The 19,031-nt window shown below is 37.0% G+C and overlaps 1 protein-coding gene across 2 annotated transcripts in view; it reads right to left on the bottom strand.

Annotated features, from left to right (window-relative positions):
• MEGF10 (multiple EGF like domains 10) overlaps nt 1-19,031 on the bottom strand; it is a 138,609-nt gene that overhangs the window by 52,106 nt on the left and 67,472 nt on the right. For both annotated transcript variants that reach the window (XM_043977268.1, XM_043977269.1), the window contains 4 exons: nt 17,800-18,046; nt 15,921-16,041; nt 10,765-10,901; nt 3,135-3,347 (listed from right to left, as the gene is read on the bottom strand). In XM_043977268.1, coding sequence (XP_043833203.1) covers nt 3,135-3,347; nt 10,765-10,901; nt 15,921-16,041; nt 17,800-18,046 — 718 coding nt within the window. The remainder of the gene's footprint in view (nt 1-3,134; nt 3,348-10,764; nt 10,902-15,920; nt 16,042-17,799; nt 18,047-19,031) is intronic.

Consider the following 19,031-nt stretch of genomic DNA (forward strand, 5'->3'; position numbering starts at 1 on the left):
TGAGGTTAGAGATGTTGTCATCTTATACTTATGTAGCCTGGGCTTTTGAGAATGCTACCATGTGTCTCCCACCAAATGGGTAGGAGAGACTTTGATTAGCTGCCTATGTCTTTAAGAGTGGTGAGACTAAGCAGTTGGCTCTTTTCAGCCATCTTTTGGCTGCCCTTTTTGGTATCTCCTAGCTGGTGCATCCAGAATGGAATCTATGAACTGAATAGGTGAGAGGGGAGGGACCTTATCTTCCTTTGTTTATCTCTCTTTTACCTTGACTCTGAGAAATGGGTCTGTTGGTGTTTGGTTTTGTTCTATATGTTGTTTTTCCTTAGTTTCAAGTACCAGAGGAGTTTGAGCCATAACGACCTGGGAGCTGAGATATCAGGCATGGTGGTATGGCAGTCAGGCAGGCCAGCACGGGGCCTAAGACATGAGCCTGAGGGGGCTTTGGACCTGGGACTGGGACTGTGCTCTATGGGGAATCAAGCTAAAGTATGAACATTATTTCCTGTTCCTACCAGCTTCTGGTGTCCTCCCTCCCAAACTACCTTATTAACTACCTTGTATTTGTTCTCTTTATATTTGTTCCACATATATTATTTATTATATGTTATATAGCAAATGATACATACCCTCCTTGTCTTCTCCATTAGAATGTAACCTCCTTAGGCATAGGGGCCATGTCCTTATTTGTATTTGTATGCCAGTGCCTAGCACAGAGCCTGACCCATAGTGGGTACTTCAAATACATAATATAATTAATTATTAGTAAATGATTAATAAGATCAATTGATTGACTGATAGATAGATTGAATTGCCCATTGGGGTAGCTGTCCTACAGCTTTTGCATGTAAGGGACCTTTATATATCAGACTCCCTTCTACATCCTCGATACTTCAGCCACACTCAATGGCTTTTCTTTTTTTCTTTCCTTTTTTTTTGTGAGGCAATTAGGGTTAAGTGATTTGCCCAGGGTCACACAGCTAGTAAATGTTAAGTGTCTGAGGCTGGATTTGAACTCAGGTACTCCTGACTCCAGGGCTGGTGCTCTATCCACTGTGCCACCTAGCTGCCCCCACTCAATGGCTTTTCATTTGCTCTGCAGGCCTCAGGACTTCTCTGGCTCTAGTTTTTGTTTTGTCCATTCCCTATCCTGGAATGCCATCCTTCACATTCTTGCCATCTTACCTAACACCCAACTCAAGGTCTACCTCTTCCATGGAGCCTTCCCTCATCCTTTGCTCAGAAATGATCTTTCTTTCCTGGGATCTCATTTTGTTCTTTGTTCTCATCTTTTTTGTTTATTTCCCATTTTTTTTTTTTTAGGCAATGGGGGTTAAGTGACTTGCCCACGGTCACACAGCTAGTAAGTGTCAAGTGTCTGAGGTCGGATTTGAACTCAGGTACTCCTGAATCCAGGGCTGGTGCTTTAACCACTGCGCCATCTAGCTGCCCCCTATTTCCCATTTCTATTGTGCCCGTTTCTGTATTATGTACTCTTCTACCAGAATTTAAGCTCCATAATGACAGGAAGAAATACCTCCTGAAGATCTTCATACACACATACACACATGTGGATGTATAAATATGCATATATATATATATATAGTATGTGTATATGTATATATATACATATATAAAAATAAATTTTCTTTCTTTTTTTTTTTTAGTGAGGCAATTGGGGTTAAGTGACTTGCCCAGGGTCACACAGCTAGTAAGTATTAAGTGTCTGAGGCCGGATTTGAACTCAGGTCTCCTGACTCCAGGGCCGGTGCTCTATCCACTGTGCCACCTAGCTGCCCCTAAATTTTATTTCAATAAATATTTCCTAATTACATTTTAAAAGAATTTTTAAGAATCAATTTTTAAAAATTTGAGTTCCAAATTCTCTTCCTCCCTCCAATCCCTCCCCACTCCTTGAAAAGGCAAGCAGTTTTATATCAATTATATATGTGAAGTCATATGAAGCATACTTCCATATTAGCTATGTTGCTAAAGAAAACAGAGGAAAAAATCATGAAAAATAAAGAAAGTTTAAGAAAAGTATGCTTCAGAGTTCATCAGTTCCCTCTCTGGAGGTAGATAGCATTTTTCATCATGCATCCTTTGGAATGTTCTTGGATCATTGTACTGATCAGAGTAGGTAAATCATTCACAGCTGATTTCTGTTATAATATTGCTCATACTGTATATAGTGTTCTCTTGTTGCTCACTTCAATCTGTGTGAATTCATATAAGACATCCCAGGATTTTCTGAAATCATCCTGCTCATCTTTTTTTTTTTTTTAAATACAAGGAGGGGCAGCTAGGTGGCGCAGTGGATGGAGCACCGGCCCTGGATTCAGGAGTACCTGAGTTCAAATCCGGCCTCAGACACTTAACACTTACTAGTTGTGTGACCCTGGGCAAGTCACTTAACCCTAATTGCCTCACTAAAAAAAAAATACAAGGAAATTTTTATTTTCAATTTTTATGAAGTTTTTTTTTTAATCTTTTTGGTTCTTTTTATTTTTTTCATTTTATTACATTCTAGCTACTCAGTGGCTGGAGCCGCTTGGTTCTTGGTATTAAAAAGATGCCAGGGACAGCTAGGTAGCACAGTGGATAAAGCACCAGCCTTGCATTCAGGAGGACCTGAGTTCAAATCCAGACTCAGACACTTGACACTTACTAGCTGTGTGACCCTGGGCAAGTCACTTAACCCTCATTGCTCTGCCAAAAAAAAAATAGTTTGAAAAAAATAGCTCACTCTCTTGAACTGAGATCCTTTACAGATAATGCCAGAAGCCTTTTTCCCATTCACGTTCATGATCTCAGTAATCAATAGATTCCTAGGAAATACTATGAAAGCATGTCTGTTGTTACCCTGACACAAGGCCAGATTCCCAGACAGGATTATGTTCTTCCCTTGGGTCCAGAAATGGCTCTAAGTTTTTCAATGCTTTTGATTTTTTAGCTTTATTGGTAATGAATTGAAGAAGAAAATCCACTTGGTGCTTACTACTTAGGATCCCACTTTCCATCCTCCCCCATGAAAAATTTCTAGGAAGAGGGGGGATCTCTAAGAAACCCCCTATAGAATGAAGAACAGCGACACCAAAACTTTCTATGAGAAGAATTATGCCAAAGGCCTAACTTACCTATGGGTAGTCTTCAAATGACATGGACATTTTCTGTCACATTTGATGCCATAGATCCCTTCTTTACACAGCCTTGCCTCACAGTGCTCTCCAGTATAACCAGGTTCACAGAGACAGGCCCCACTGATGTGGTAACACTTCCCGCCATTCATGCACCGGCAAATCTCAGCACACTGCATTCCAAATGTCCCAACTGGGCACTCATCTTGGCACCTATTGGACAGGAGAGAGAGGGGGGATGAAATTGAAGGAAATGTATAGATTATTGTTAAAAATGAACAATAAATTTAAATTAAAAGCATCCCTGATAAGAAAATTATATGTAAATCATAACAGATTATTTGTATTCTGCATACTTTTTTCAATTTAGAATTTTTTCTGGTTATCCATGTGAAAAGTATCCTTTATCCTACTTTTATATTTTTATTAAAATGGAAGTCCTAAGTTGTAAAGAAAGAGGAAAGAGAACTAAAAAGACAATTAAAAATAAAGCATTTTTGTAGCCCCTAGAGATTAAGGAAGTACTCATAAAAAGGCATCAGGAGTCACACAGATATTTTATCCTCCAGGTCTCCAGAGAAAGGCAAAGAAACCAACTAAAAATTAGCCCCACTTGCCCCAATTAGGAATCTAAAACACTGAAAACATTCTAATTTAATTTCCCAATGCCAGTAGAAGCATTTCTGGTGACTGAGAAACTCATTCTCAATACTCTGGATCCCATTCCTATGTTTGATCTTCAAATTAGGCCATGATGAGCTTTTCTCCTTTCCAGAAATGAAATGTAACCCTGATTGTTTCTTTTCCTTTAGAGAGGTTTGTATTTTGATTCTGAACAATAAGCCTAAGAACAACTAGTCCCCTTAAGAAATGTAGGCTCTCTGCTAAGACTCTCTAATGACACTTTAAGGGCAACTTGCAGTACAAGTTTTGCCAGTGCAGAAAGGTTTGGAACTTTCAAAACCATAACATTTGGCAAATGGGAATATTGCTTGCCTATGAGAAAAGGGCAGCCAAGTGGCACAAAAGAAAAAGAAAAAACCCAGCAGGCAAATTTAATATATTTGATCTCTTTTGAGACCCAAATTAATCTTTGTAATTAAAAAAAAGAAACAGTGTTGCAGATCTGCCACAATAGAAGGACATGGTCTGGTGAAGGTGAATGAAGTAGAAACTATGTTGCTGAGGAGGAAGAGAGCAGGGAGGCAGGACTGGCCTTGCTCATGCTGGAGGAGAAACTAATCATCTCTTCATGTAAAGTACCAATAGATCTCATCACTGCCCAGTTTAGTTCTTGGCTAGGTAAGAAGACTGTAGTTGTCTGCAAAAGAAAAGGTGCTTTCTTCCCCAAAATGAGAAAGAAAACAAGATGTTCCTCCATTACAGTGCCTAGCACAAATAAGGTACAAATTGTGAGCAGAGCAAGCACTTCTGAGGCTGAGTTAAAATTAAATTCCAAGTTAGATATGCAGGCCAGAATTTAATTTTTCAAGTTCCTTTTGGGACAACTTATAATAAGATAATAATAATAATAATAGACAGTAATAAGGAAATCAAGCATGTTAAACACCAAATAAGGGGGAGGAAGACATTTTCTATGTCTATATTTAATGATTGGATATTAGGAATAACAGGATAATTGTGGGTGAGCTAACCAAAGTTGAGAATTAAGTATTAAAAATTAAATTTCAAAATCTTATGTATATAAAATGGAGCATTGTACTTTATTCCAATGTCATTTCACTTTTCTGGTTAGAAATGACACTCATATATTGCATAATCTATGAAAATGAGGGCAAGAAGTCCAATCTAAGTTGGTATAATAAACATTTCACAAAGCCTAGAGAGGAAAAAGAGTTCATTCACTGCTTACATAAATATTTTGTAACCTGACTCATTTTGTTTCCCCTTCCATTTCTCTTAACTGTTGGAAATATAAAAGATTCAGATCTTTAAAACTTTTACTGTGGTCAATTTGTATATTTATTTTCTTATAGACATAACTATTATTAACTTTCTCCTGCACATGAAATGCTTTTAAAAAAAGGATAAGAATTTTTATAAAGGCATCTCAATTCCCTAAAGTCAGAATAAGTGAATCTATAAAACCTTTTTGGGTTATTTATAATACAAACTAGTAGTATATTAACCAAAGATTAGGAAGATAAAACAGGATCAAGGCTACATAAGTATTCTGAAGAAAATGAAGTCTCTGCCAGGATATAAAAACCATATATAGGAATTCCTTATAATTTGCCTGTATTTATTTGGCACTTCAAAGCTAGTAGCCCTAAAGGATAGAAACAGGCTAAAAATCTGGCATTTTTGCTTCTTTTCAACCCCATTGTTGAAAGAAAGCTATACAGTTTGTAATATTCTTTACTTCCCTGTGTTTGAAGGCATGAAACTATAAGCAGGCAGGTTGTAAAATTGTCCTACCAGCCTTTAGCATGAGCCTTAAAGATGGTGCAATTGCAAGAGACCTCTTTCAAAAAAACTTCTTCAGCTGAAAAAAATAAACTGGATCAACTCATTAAGTCTTTGATAGATTAAGAAAAAGGGATCCTCTTTTGAAATGTTAAGTTCTGGGGGCAGCTAGATGGTGCAGTGGTTAAAGCACCAGCCCTGGATTCAGGAGTACCTGAGTTCAAATCCGGCCTCAGACACTTGACACTTACTAGCTGTGTGACTGTGGGCAAGTCACTTAACCCCCATTGCCTAAAAAAAAAAAAGTATCTTGAAATGTTAAGTTCTAAAAAACACTCATCTTGGGGCAGCTAGGTGGCATAGTGGATAGAGCACTGGCTCTGGATTCAGGAGGCCCTGAGTTCAAATCCAGTATCAGACACTTGACACTGTGTGACCCTGGGCAAGTCACTTAACCCCAATTGCCTCACCAAAAACAACAACAAAAAACCACTCATCTATAACTTAAAGTATATGTTTGAATTTATTATAAATATAGAGTAAAACATTAAGTCAACCTAGGAGACATAAATTATATATAGGCAGTGGGGTGAATTAGGTGCTTCCCTATTAGAAAAATGGAAATGGATAATTCACAACTAATTTAGACATACAAAACAGTATGTATCATTTAATAATTTTATGAAAGTCACAAAATTATACTTTACAAAAGAAAATAAGTGAATTGGCATGGGGAAAGTTGAAGAGTTTTCTTTAAATTTAGCATCCTTTAGAATCCATTATTTAAATTTACCTGTGTCCTTTGTGTTCTTGGAATGACATATAACTACATGAAATATATATACACTGGTACTTCATTCATTTATTGAATGGGAATAAATTTGAGTTGGGTCTATGAGGCAAGGTAAAAGCAAGTGAGAGGTACTGTTGGGTGAGAGTGGCATTTGGTAAGGACATTTTAAGGTAATTTCTATATTTTTAAACATAAGTATACATTTTTAATGACAGGAAATTCCACTCTCTTTGGCAAATTGGAATTAACTTTGTGATGAGCCAAATCTCATATATTGCAATGTAAATTTCAAACATTTCAGGATAGTTTCTCACCAGGGAAACAATGTTCAAACCCTGATAGCCTAAATATGTGCATTCATGTACTTATATTTTAAGAAATAGTTATGGGGCAAATGCATCATACATCATTTCAAGCATTTGGAATTAAAGATTTTCTGTAGCTATAAAAAAATTAGTAGAAATCAAAATCCTACATAACCACTGATAAAATGAGGATTTTCATCAGTGATCATTACTATACTCTTGTAACTCATGCCTCTATAACCACCTGTTCTGTTCTCCCCCACAACTTTGTGCCTGCTTATCTGCAACTTATAGAGGACTGTCTTACAACTTTTCTGCCCCCTTTTATCCTTTCAACTCTTTGACTACTGTTATTTAAACTCCTTGCCTAATGTCTATACAAGAAAAGAACCTGCTCAGGAATAACATGGAGGTTTCTACTTTGGAGGTTGCTGTATTAGCTCAGGGGCAGCTAGGTGGCACAGTGCATAGAGCACTGGCCCTGGATTCAGGAGGACCTGAGTTCAAATCTGACCGCAGACACTTGACACTTACTAGCTATGTGACCCTGAGCAAGTCACTTAGCCCCAATTGCCTCACCAAAAAAACAAAAACAAAAACAAACCAAAAAACGTTAGCTCAGAAAATAGGCTCTGCTGAAGTTCTCCTTGACTCTCCATTAAGGGATTCTATTGTTCATTCACTAAATTTTATTGTACATCCAGCATGTACAAGACAACAAATTTCATTCTAAGGATGTAGCCTATACACACTAGTAGAAAGAAACCCTGGACTTGAAGCTGGATGACCTTGGGTCTATTCTCAGATAGCTTTGCCACCTAATAGTTAATAATAATCTTGGGCAAATTATGAAATCCTTTTTTTGGGGGTGGGCAATGAGGGTTAAGTGACTTGCCCAGGGTCACACAGTTAATAAGTGTCAAGGGTCCGAGGCTGGATTTGAACTCAGGTCCTCCTGAATACACTGCACCACCTAGCTGCCCCTAACCTTGGGCAAATTATAAACTCCCCAAAGCTATTTTTTTATTACAAAATGCAGATAATACTTGAAGTATATATTTCATGCATTTATTATAAGAATCAAAAGAGATAATGTATGTGAAGCATGTTTGAAACAATAAATAAAAGTAAATATTAATAACAAGCCACTCTCTTTGGCAACCAATGTTTGTCAAGACATTCCAGGTCCACATAAATGTTAATGGTGTTAGGAGATTCTCTGACTAACTTCCTCAGAAGAATTCTATGGAAAGCTGAAAAACCATTCTGTTTTCATTCTGTTTCATCTGGATGTCATTAAATGCCCTCTCCACCGTTTCCTTCCATCTTTTCCTCAAGGAGGAAGGCATTTCCTTTTGGTATTTCTTGTGCTCCTCCATTTTGATTTGTTTTTCATGATTTTTTTTCTCTCCCTTTCCTTTGGTTGGAAGAGTTTCCCTCATATCCTGGGAATGCATGGCTGGAGAATGCATGTGGTGAGGTGATACCTACTCCTTCGAGCACAGTGGTTTAACCACAGTGATTAAGTTTCTGCTGACATGTCATAACAGGTTAAGTGGGATGCAAAAGACATAAGACTATATCCTCCCTTTTCACCAATCTTTCCTATTTCCCTCATTTCATATATTTGAACCCTCCATTCTTTTTTTAAGTGGTAACTTTTTAAAATCTTGTGATTGGTTTTATGTTGGAATACAATTTGTAACAGTAAAGTCTAAAATAAGAATATCATTGGTTCACTAAAAAGCAACCACTACCACTTTGGCAACAACTGAAGAAGCACCTTTTCACTCTCCCTCTGGTTCACTTCACGGCAAATTAATTTAGCGTAACATACATTTCTTAAGCATCCACTACGTAAGAATACTATGTTAGATACTTAGGATACTAACGTAAAAATAAGACAGAATTACAGAATGTAGGAAATAGAAGAGACCTCAAGGATCATCTAAACCTTGCTCTCAAAGAGTTTACATATTACAGGGGTGGGGTGGCTGTAACTTGTTCACAGAAAAATATAATATGTGTTTAGGAAATGAAGGGTGCAGAAAAAGGGAGCAAAGTGCTCTCGGGATATTTAAACAGGAGAAAAGCACTAACTGTCCTCTTCATCCAGTGGCAGTCTCTCCCCTATTATACTGAACATTTAAATAAGAACCAAAAAGAAGTTTTATTCCCTTTCCCTCAAATTCCAGATATGAAGGCATATAAAAGTCTCTCCCTAATGTTTACTTAGGCATGTTACTTCATATATCTAGTATGTCAATGTTACCTGTAATTCAAGACTTTCTGTACCTGTAATTACAGACTTTTACAAGGATGAAGTAAGGTCCTGTCTAGCTTGAAATGATAAAAATCCTGCACGGTGTGTGTACATTTCAGTATGGATAGTATAGAATATACGTATAGTATTTATGTAGCATTTTTTTTTGGTGGGGCAATGGGGGTTAAGTGACTTGCCCAGGGTCACACAGCTAGTAAGTATCAAGTGTCTGAGGCCGGATTTGAACTCAGGAACTCCTGAATCCAGGGCTGGTGCTTTATCCACCGTGCCACCTAGCCGCCCCTATGTAGCATTTTAAAGTTTAGAAAGTTCATTCCTCACATCACCTCTGTGAAGTTACCACTACATGTGTTCTTCCCCCATCTCTCCACTTTTACAGATGAGGAAACTTAGAGGTCTTAAAGACATTAAATGACCTCTTTATGTTCCACAGAGTTAGGATTTAAATTCGGGTCTCCCAACTTTATGTCCAGCATTCTTTTTATTACACTATACTACTGCCTCTACTCTTTGAGCCTCCTTTCAAGCTAATGACTTCCCTTTCTTGATTCATTTTTATAACTTTCTATTATGTAAATATAATAAAATCTCATCTATCCCAAACAGCTACTAGCAACTTCATTTATACAGCATACATTGCTATATTATATCAAGAAAAATAGGCTTAAAATAAGAAATAAGAAAAAAAGGGCATCTGAGTCACAAAATCTATGCATTAAAGCTTGAGCAATTATCTCAGAGAAGAACTCCCCAAACCCTCCTTCAGGACCTATTTACTCTTTTTTTAAATATGATTCTAACAATTTTGGGAATTTTATTTCCAAATCTATAGTTGATTAAAGGAAATTAATTTCAAGGAGGGGTAGAAGCTGAGAATAAGAAAGGTACACTAACAGCAAGGATAAGCAATAGATGACAACAGGAAAGGAGACAGCAAAACTATAAGAATTAGACACAAGAACTCCAAATGTTTAGCAACCTAAGACTATTAAGAATAGAAGCAAATGACAAAATTATCCCCCAATAAACAATAGGGCATCAATATATTATAGATCAGCATTCTGCTGATTTTCATTACAGTGAGTTAAGATAAAGGATGTTTAGTATAATTTAAGAAGGCAGAAAATCACATAATATTTTAATCCTAGCACCAGTATTGCTAAGATACTCAGTTTTTCAAAAAATATACTATAGATAACTTATTGCTCTACAGTTGTAAATAGTCAAGATTTTATGGTACTGAAAAGGAAGAATAAGACCAGTTCCATTTGGAAGTAACTTGATAATTATAACAGATATGAAAAACACATTCTTATGAAATCATAAGAAATTTATGAAACAAAATGTCTTAGAATATAAAACATGGGTAACATGGAATGTTATGACCTCTTTGCTACTCTTTCATCAATTCTCCTTTTAAATTTATTTTTTAAAATGTAAAGAGGTGCCATGTTGAATTGGAACAGTGCTCAGAGGCATCTGACTTTCTCTTTTCTAGCAAGGAAGATCTCTTTTAACTCGTTTTGAACTGGCTCTTCATAGTACTTTTTATTTTTAACATCTATAAATGTCTCTATGTTTACATATGCTTTGAATCAGAAAGAGTGCGAGTCAGAGCGCCAGGCTCCCCCTTCTTCCTCCCATGAGCAAATGTCACTTCCTGACACCAAAGAAAAGCCTTGCAAGGCCTTGCCCTCAGAGGCCTTCTCCTCATGGTGGAGCTTTCCTACAGTAAATTTCCAGCAGGTGGCGCCATTCCAATCATTATACCTTTTAGTTGTGTTGTCAAATGCTAAGTCAATAAAGGTGCCTTTCTCTTACCGTTCTCCAGTATAGCCTGGGCTGCAGTGACAATGACCTGTGGCTGAGTCACAGGTCCCTCCATTATGGCACTGGCATTCCTGGGAACAGTTCTTTCCAAAGCGACCTTCAGGGCAAGGCTGACCACACACGGTGCCCTGCATTGAAACAGAATCTGAAAATAAGATGGAACTGTAGCCAGGGAAGGGGAGGAAAAGGGAAAGATGAGAATGAAGTGAGGGGAGGCAGGTAAAAGGAAATTACATTAATAGGAACTTGTACTAGATTGATTATTCCTCTCAAAAACGACAGATTAAGTATTTCTTTTCTTTTGGAAGCCTGAAATTCGGTTTACATTTACCCAAAGGCAATGAGGAGATAATCTACAGAAATGCTGAAGACTGAAACTAATGAAAACAGAAGGTTTTATATTTTAAAAGGACTAATCTCCTCTTTCTGCACCATCCATCTGTAGTAAGTTATCAATATTTTCTGAGTACTCACAAAAATCAAATGCAGCAGTTTAACTGAATATCCAAATACTTTATCAAGTTTCAAGAAAGCATATGTTCCTCCCCTACACCAGTAAATCAACAGAATAAAGTTTTAAGTGTATAAACAAAATGTTTTCTATCCCGTGATTATCTAATAATGTGTAAATTTCTTTAAATGGGTCAATAAAGAAAGCAAAGTAATTGAGAAGAGTTTATGTCCATCGAAAAAAGTAGTAGTCAGTCCACTGATAAGGAGATTAGCCTAGTAGTAGACTATTTCAGTTTTATATTTAAAGATTCCATTTTGCATCAAGTACCTGAGAGAGAATTGTTCTTGCTGGAGTAGCAAGAAAGAGAGTTTCTCCCTCTCCCTCTTCTCTTCCTCTTTTCAATGGCATAAGAGAACAATAGGAGACAAGCATGCCAGCATGGGGCAGAAAGAGACACACCAAGCATAAACATGGATAGCCATAGTCACAGATGAGGGAGGAAGCAGCCTCAAGGCATATGATCCCTCCTTGAACCAGAAAAGGAGAACTATGGATTCAAGAAAGGACTTCTAGTAACCAGGAGTTGTGAGTTTATCCTCTGGTTTATTCTCTAGATGTGCACCTCACTAAAATTATACCCTTAGTTTGAGCCCACTCTTCCTCTGGACTTGGTGAATATTTGTGGGAAAGTTATGTCCCAGGGATAAGTAGGGGAAATGTTTTGTATTATATCATATGTTTCTTATATCAGTTTAGTAAATATTCTTCCTAAAAGCTGATTTAGGTTATGTGCTGATAACCAATGGAAAAAAATAAATGCCAGCATTAGAATATCCTCCTCTTCCTCAAGACTGCCCCTAAAACTCCAAAGGGAGAAATAACAACTGCCTTCTGGAGACACAGCCTGGCAGAGTGCAGGCTGGGAGAGTATGCTACACTATCATTTGTCAAACTTCTTTTACTGTGCTAAAACTTAAGATTAAGAATTTTTGAAATCAATTTAACAATAACATAGGAGGAAAAAAATCAGAAAAGTACATAATCACTTTATGATTTAAGAAAGAAAAATATATTTTATACATTTAATCATATAACAGAGCTGGAAGGGGTCTTAGAGATTAAGTCCAACCCTTTCCTCCTACAAAAGAGGAAACTGAGACAGAAGTTAAAAGATTTGCTCAGGGTCATGTAGTATGTCTGAGGCAGCATTAAAACCAAGGCCTTCCTGTCTTTAAGTCCAACACTCTATTTACTACACCACACTGCTTTTCTTTGTGGTTTTTTGTTTTGTTTTGTTTTTGTTTGTTTGCGGGGATAATGAGGGTTAAGTGACTTGCCCAGGGTCACACAGCTAGTAAGTATCAACTGTCTGAGGCCGCATTTGAACTCAGGTCCTCCTGAATCCAAGGCCAGTGCTTTCTTTATCCACTGCGCCACCTAGCTGCTCCTACACTGCTTTTCTTTGGATGCATTTTTTGTTGTTGTTGTTGCACATTTATAGTTGATGCTTAATAAATTTTTGTTGAAGTTCATTGAACAAAGGGATCTAAGTAATAAGCTTAACTATATCCATAGGGATACCTTGCACATAGTTGACATTAAAGTCAACAAAATGTAAGGGCTGACAAAGTACAAAATGTATGTTAGGAACTGGTGACACAAAGACATAAACCAAAGTAGTCTCTACCTTCAAGGCTTCCATTTTAAAACAGATCTCCATAGACATGTCTTCAGATCTGTGCCATGAGTATAACTCTCTTGCCAAGCTTTTTATAACAGTCAGGAAAAGCTACTTGAAAGTGAGATTGTTTTTTTTTTTAATTGAGTTACTAATTACACTCTAAGTCAATTACTCAAATATTTTCAAATATCTATTCTCTGATACTATTTTTGTTAAATGTACCTTTAGCCCAGACCATCACTGTAGTCTCCTTTGGGTCATTCTAACTAGGTTTGTTCTCTCAGATTGTATCACTACCGATTACAATAGTAGATTATATCCATTTATATAGGACAGCAATTCTTCATATTTCTTAGCACTTAGGCTAGCTCCTTAGTGACATTAGCTTTAGCAAACACTGTGTGATTTTCTGCTCTGATCTCTGGTCAGGTTCTCTGGTACTTTTCACTAAATTAATTACACATTAGCTCAGATGTCTGCTAGCCTTTTAATAGTACAGTAGTGCACAAAGTTCAAACCACTACTGATTCTTCTTCGGGAGGACAGGAATTCATTCTGTCCTGAAAAGATTCCTAATTTGAGCAGATAATATACTTATGCTATAAGAATTCTATATTTGATACAGGGAGCTTAGGTATTTTTCTTTTTTGCAAGCTTGTCTTTTAGTTTTTCCACTGAAAGTATTTTTAAAAATCTGCTTGTGGGCAGCTAGATGACGCAGTGGATAGAGCACCGGCCCTGGATTCAGGAGTACCTGAGTTCAAATCCGGCCTCAGACCCCTGACACTTACTAGCTGTGTGACTCTGGGCAAGTCACTTAACCCCAATTGCCTCACACACACACACAAAAATCTGCTTGTATAAAAAAATCAACTTCTTTACCCAGAGAGTGGTTTAGAGGTCAGCTTCCAGGCAACTATCCTCCTCTCTCACTATATCAGCAATTTTTTAGTCTAATAACTAACAAAATACTGACTTAGCAGTTTCTCCTAGTCTTATCCTATTATTACTCCACATTTTTCCAACTCTTTCAGGTTCTTTTGAATAATATTTAGTATCACAATTCTTACTCTTAGGATTTACTCCTAAGAACCAAAGACGTCTTTACATTTTCATATCCATTACCTCACAATACTAATTAAACATGTCTACCTCCATTTATCAACTAGTTATAACAAAAAATATACATTGAGCAAAGTAATAACGCCAAACTGATTGTTATACAAGCTATATAGTAATAAACAATAGTTATGTTTAATTAATATTTATCAAAATAAAACAGCAAAAAATAAGCAAATTCATGTCATTTGTCATTAGGAACACTCCCAGGGTCTTTGTATTTATGATTCTATGAATTACAATGGCTTTCTAATGAGAAGACATACTTATGAAAAACAGAAAAATCCTAGATAAGCCCCTACCTTTTAAGAAATTATTATAGGGGCAGCTAGGTGGCGCAGTGGATAGAGCACCGGCCCTGGAGTCAGGAGGACCTGAGTTCAAATCTGGCCTCAGACACTTAACACTTACTAGCTGTGTGACCTTGGGCAAGTCACTTAACCCCAATTGCCTCACCAAAAAAAAAAAAAAAAAGAAATTATTATAACTACACACATATAGTCTAGGTGCAATAGTCACCCCTCTCTTTGACTGTTTCCTGGTTCATTTTCCTTCTTAATTTTTATTTTCTTGGTTCTAAGGCATTCAAGGGTATATGTTCTGATTTAATATCAAAATTATTATTTAATCTTAATTTAATTATTTAATATTAGAACTAATAGAAATGCATAGCCTTTTTAACTAATTAACAATTAACTCTGAGTGCTTGTCCCTAGTTATAACATAAACTGGAGAAACCTCTTTTCCCATAATCTTTCTCTCTCTTAATTACCTTAGTCTAATTAAGCAAATATCAATGTACTAGTTATACAATTAAAATAAATAATTCAAATATATTTAAATAATGTATCTCAGTGAGAAAGAGCACAGACAGAGTTACTACTACTCATCAATTACAATTATAGCCATCTCATCTCTGGGAATCACATAGTTCCATCATTTGGTTCCCTCGGGAATGCAATTAAAGTCTTTTCTCAAGAATTCACTTCATAAATGTCTCATTGCAAAATGAGAGCTAAACTCAGCTTTCTCAAGAATTGTCATTTTAGTCCTTCTCAAAGATAACAACCAAATCCCTCAGTTTCTTCAGGAAAGAAACTCTTAAGAAAAAAGGAAAAAGAAAAGAAACTCTTAGTCCTTTAGCACTGAACCTAAATAGTCTCTCTCTCTCTAGAGCCGTAACAGTTAACAGACTTCAAAAAATGCTAAAATACCATTCTCACCAGGATTCTATATCCTCTCAAAAATACAGTAACTGTTCATTGTTTCTTTGGGAGGGCCTATTGAAGCTAATGTACGTGCACATTTTATTCTCAAAATACTTTTAATCTTTTCTTATTTAGACTGAATAATCCCATTTCCTTTAGGCCTTCCTCTGTATGTGTGTGTTTGTGTTTGTACATGCTCGTGTGTATGAATGTATTTGTGCAGGCATGCATGTGTATACTCACCTATAACCTATAATCTTAGGGTGTTGCTTGGGAGCAGCGAAAGTTTAAATTATTTGTCTGTCACATAGTATGTCTCAAGAGAACTTAAAAATTATTCTTCCTGGGGCAGCTAGGTGGCACAGTGGATAAAGCACCGGCCCTGGATTCAGGAGTACCTGAGTTCAAATTCAACCTCAGACACTTGACACTTACCAGCTGTGTGACCCTGGGCAAGTCACTTAACCCCAATTGCCTCACCAAAAAAACCCAGTTCTTCCTGACCTCAAGGTTGGCTCCCTATCTTTTATGTCACACTCCCTCTCAAGCTGTCTTCATAAGGTTTCCCTCTTGCAACTTTCCACATCTTTATTTAGTTAGGGGGCCTAGAAATTGACTTGAAAGAAGCTGAAGCTTGAAAGAAAATATGAGTACATCTTTGATTTAGTTTAAAAGGAAAACTTACCATCCAGCCTTCAGGGCAAGAGCATTCACCAGTGACATGATGACACACTCCTCCGTTTTGGCAGGGACATCGCTCTTCACACTGTGACCCATGCTTACCAGGAGGGCAAAGATCCTCACAGCTGAGGGATTAATGTCCAACAAATGATACTGTTATTTGCAAAGCCACATTACCTTCAACCCCTGACATCAGTGTTTTACTGTCATAGGCTGAAGCTCCATGATATGAACTGCTGAAAGATATTCTCAGAATATTGAAGGAAGCAAGTTATTCAATAATTTATTATTACTGAATTAACAAAAATATAACATGAATTGACATAAATAATTAACATAAAAGTATTAATAATATGAGTTGGCAGGATCTACTCTTGCTACCTAGCTCATTCTCTCACATTTAGGCAGGACCAAAATTAAATCTTCCTTGAGAAATTTGTAGAAAACTCCAAGTAACTACCTTTGGTGACCACTGCTCAATGTTTAACAGTGCTTTAACACCTTACAAGTAGACTTAACCTGCATAAGAACCTGCCTAACCAAGTTGTCTGCTAGCTATTGAATTTTTTTGCCTTACCAACTCACGAAAAGAGGAGCTTTGACCTGTCATGTCTATGAAAAGGGTGTCCATTTGCCTCACTGCTTGAAAACCTAGGCAGGTTCTTAGATGACATGCACAGTTAATCACTGGGCAAATAGTCAAAGCCTTTCCAGTTTTGCTGATTATGCCAGAGCATTGTGATTGCAATATAAGAAAAGAGCTTCTGTTGAGGAAATTCCCTCTACCAAAAAAGATTAACAACCATTCTGAACCTTATATTCTTAGTGAATTGCCAAGGACATGGAAGTAAAATGCCTCACTCAAGGTCATACAGCCAGTATATAGAAGGCCTACTATGTGTTAGAACTCAGACTGTCCTCAACCCAGGCCAGCCCTCTATCCCCAAATTTTGAAGAATAAATTAAATCTTTGTAAATTATACACAACAGGGGGCAGCTAGGTGGCACAGTGGATAAAGCACCAGCCCTGGATTCAGGAGTACCTGAGTTCAAATCCGGCCTCAGACACTTGACACTTAATAGCTGTGTGACCCTGGGCAAGTCACTTAACCCCCATTGCCCTGCAAAAAAAAAAATTATACACAACAGAGAAAGAAAAAATGAATAGAAAAAGACTGTAACCTAAAACCTATTCAAATAAGCTGCCAAAGAATAGTGAAAACTAATATCTCTACTTTGATAAAGATTAATTAAACAGAAAGCCCATCCTCACAATGGAACATGTACACTGAAGGTAGAGAGTAACTGGGTGGTGTAAACAGAAAGAGCTCTAGACTTAAAAAAAGGAGGAAAATGAATTTGAATCTTTTCTGACACTTACTGGTTATATGACCATAAGAGTCCCTCATTTTACAGAAAATGCTCATAGATGGGGCAGCTAGGTGGCACAGTGTATACAAATCTGGCCTCAGACATTTGACACTTAGTAGCTGCGTGACCTTGGGCAAGTCATTTAATCCCAATTGCCTCACCAAAATAAATAAATGAACGTAAAAATGGATGAATGAATGAATAAATAAATAAATAAAAATTAAAAAAGAAAATACTCATAGAGATGAAGTGACTTGGCCAAAGTCACACAAATAGCAGAACTGGTATCTAAACCTCGGTCTTCTTATTTCAAATACAGTGCTCTTTCTTCTATGCCACATTTCTATCCAGCAATTCAACAACCAGTCATTTGAGAGAGAGAAAAACATGTGGAAATATGTGTGTTTAGGGTGAAGAGATGCTTGAGGTAAGTTAGAAGACTTGTTCTTAATGATATTCTGCATCCACCACATTCATAATGGTATTCTGCATTCACCCAACACATCACTTACAAAGCTCCAGTATATCCAGGAGGGCATCTGCATTCTCCAGTTACATGATCACAGGTTGCTCCATTCTGACACTGACATTTCTGGTGGCAGTCATTCCCATAAGTGTCCTGGTCACAATGATCTTCACAGCGCCAACCCTTGAAGCCTGATGCACAATGACAGGCTCCTGTGATAGGATTGCACAGGGCACCATTTTTACACTGGCAGCGACTGCTACAGTGAGGACCCCAGTGGTCACGGTCACATGCTGAGAGATAGGAAATGAAATCATTAAAGAGTGTCAGAGTCATTCTGGATATCACCTCAAGTGAATGAAAGCAAGTTCTTTGTATAGTTATTTCTCTCCTTCCTATTTTTATGATAGAATTCTTTGACACCAATTGGTTATTGCTTTAATTACTTTCCAGGTAAAGTTCAAGCTCCTCAGTAAAAGGTAATCAAGACTTTCTACAATTTGGTCTCAACTCATTTTTCTTTTCTTTTCTTTTTTTAAATTAAATTTCATTTTTAAATAGAGATTAGCCTTCTGTTCCTTTCCCTCCTCTAGGTCTACCTTGAAAAACCAAGAAAACAAGGCCCCAGTTGTGAGCATGTATAGTAAAACAAAACAAAATTTTTCATTGGCTAAGTATTTTTAAAAATGTCAAAATCTGTACTCTGAGACCATCACCCCTTTGTCAGAAGATGGGCAGTATTTTTCATAATGAGTACTCGGGAATTGTGGTCATTGTGTTGATCAGAGTCCCCAAGTTTTTTTAGTGTATATATATTTTGTTTTACTCAGCCGAGATCTTCTTTCTCACTCTCCCACCCCAATCCTCTTCTCACATTGAGAAAAACAAAGGCAATTAAATACATGTAGTCAGTTAAAAGAAATTTTAATTTGGTCATATCCTAAAAATATTTTTCATTCTGTATTCTGAGTCCTCTACCTCAGGACTTTAACTTTCACCTTTCCTTTTCAGGAGTTGGGTAGAATGTTTCATCATGAGTACTCTGGAATCCTGGTTGGTCATTCCACTGATAAGAATTCAGCACCATTGTAGTCCATCATATCCATGTACCATAACTTGTTTATCCATTTCCCAATTTATAGGCACCCCCTCAGATTCACATTCTTTGCCCCCTCAAAAAGAGCTATAAGTATATTTTGTACATCTTTTTGTACATTTTGTTTTGCTTAGGACTAATCCTTCCCTTGGGGCAGCTACATGGCTCAGTGCATAGAGCAC

This window comes from Dromiciops gliroides, chromosome 1 (assembly GCF_019393635.1).
Source record: "Dromiciops gliroides isolate mDroGli1 chromosome 1, mDroGli1.pri, whole genome shotgun sequence".
NCBI classification, from domain to species: Eukaryota; Metazoa; Chordata; class Mammalia; order Microbiotheria; family Microbiotheriidae; genus Dromiciops; species Dromiciops gliroides.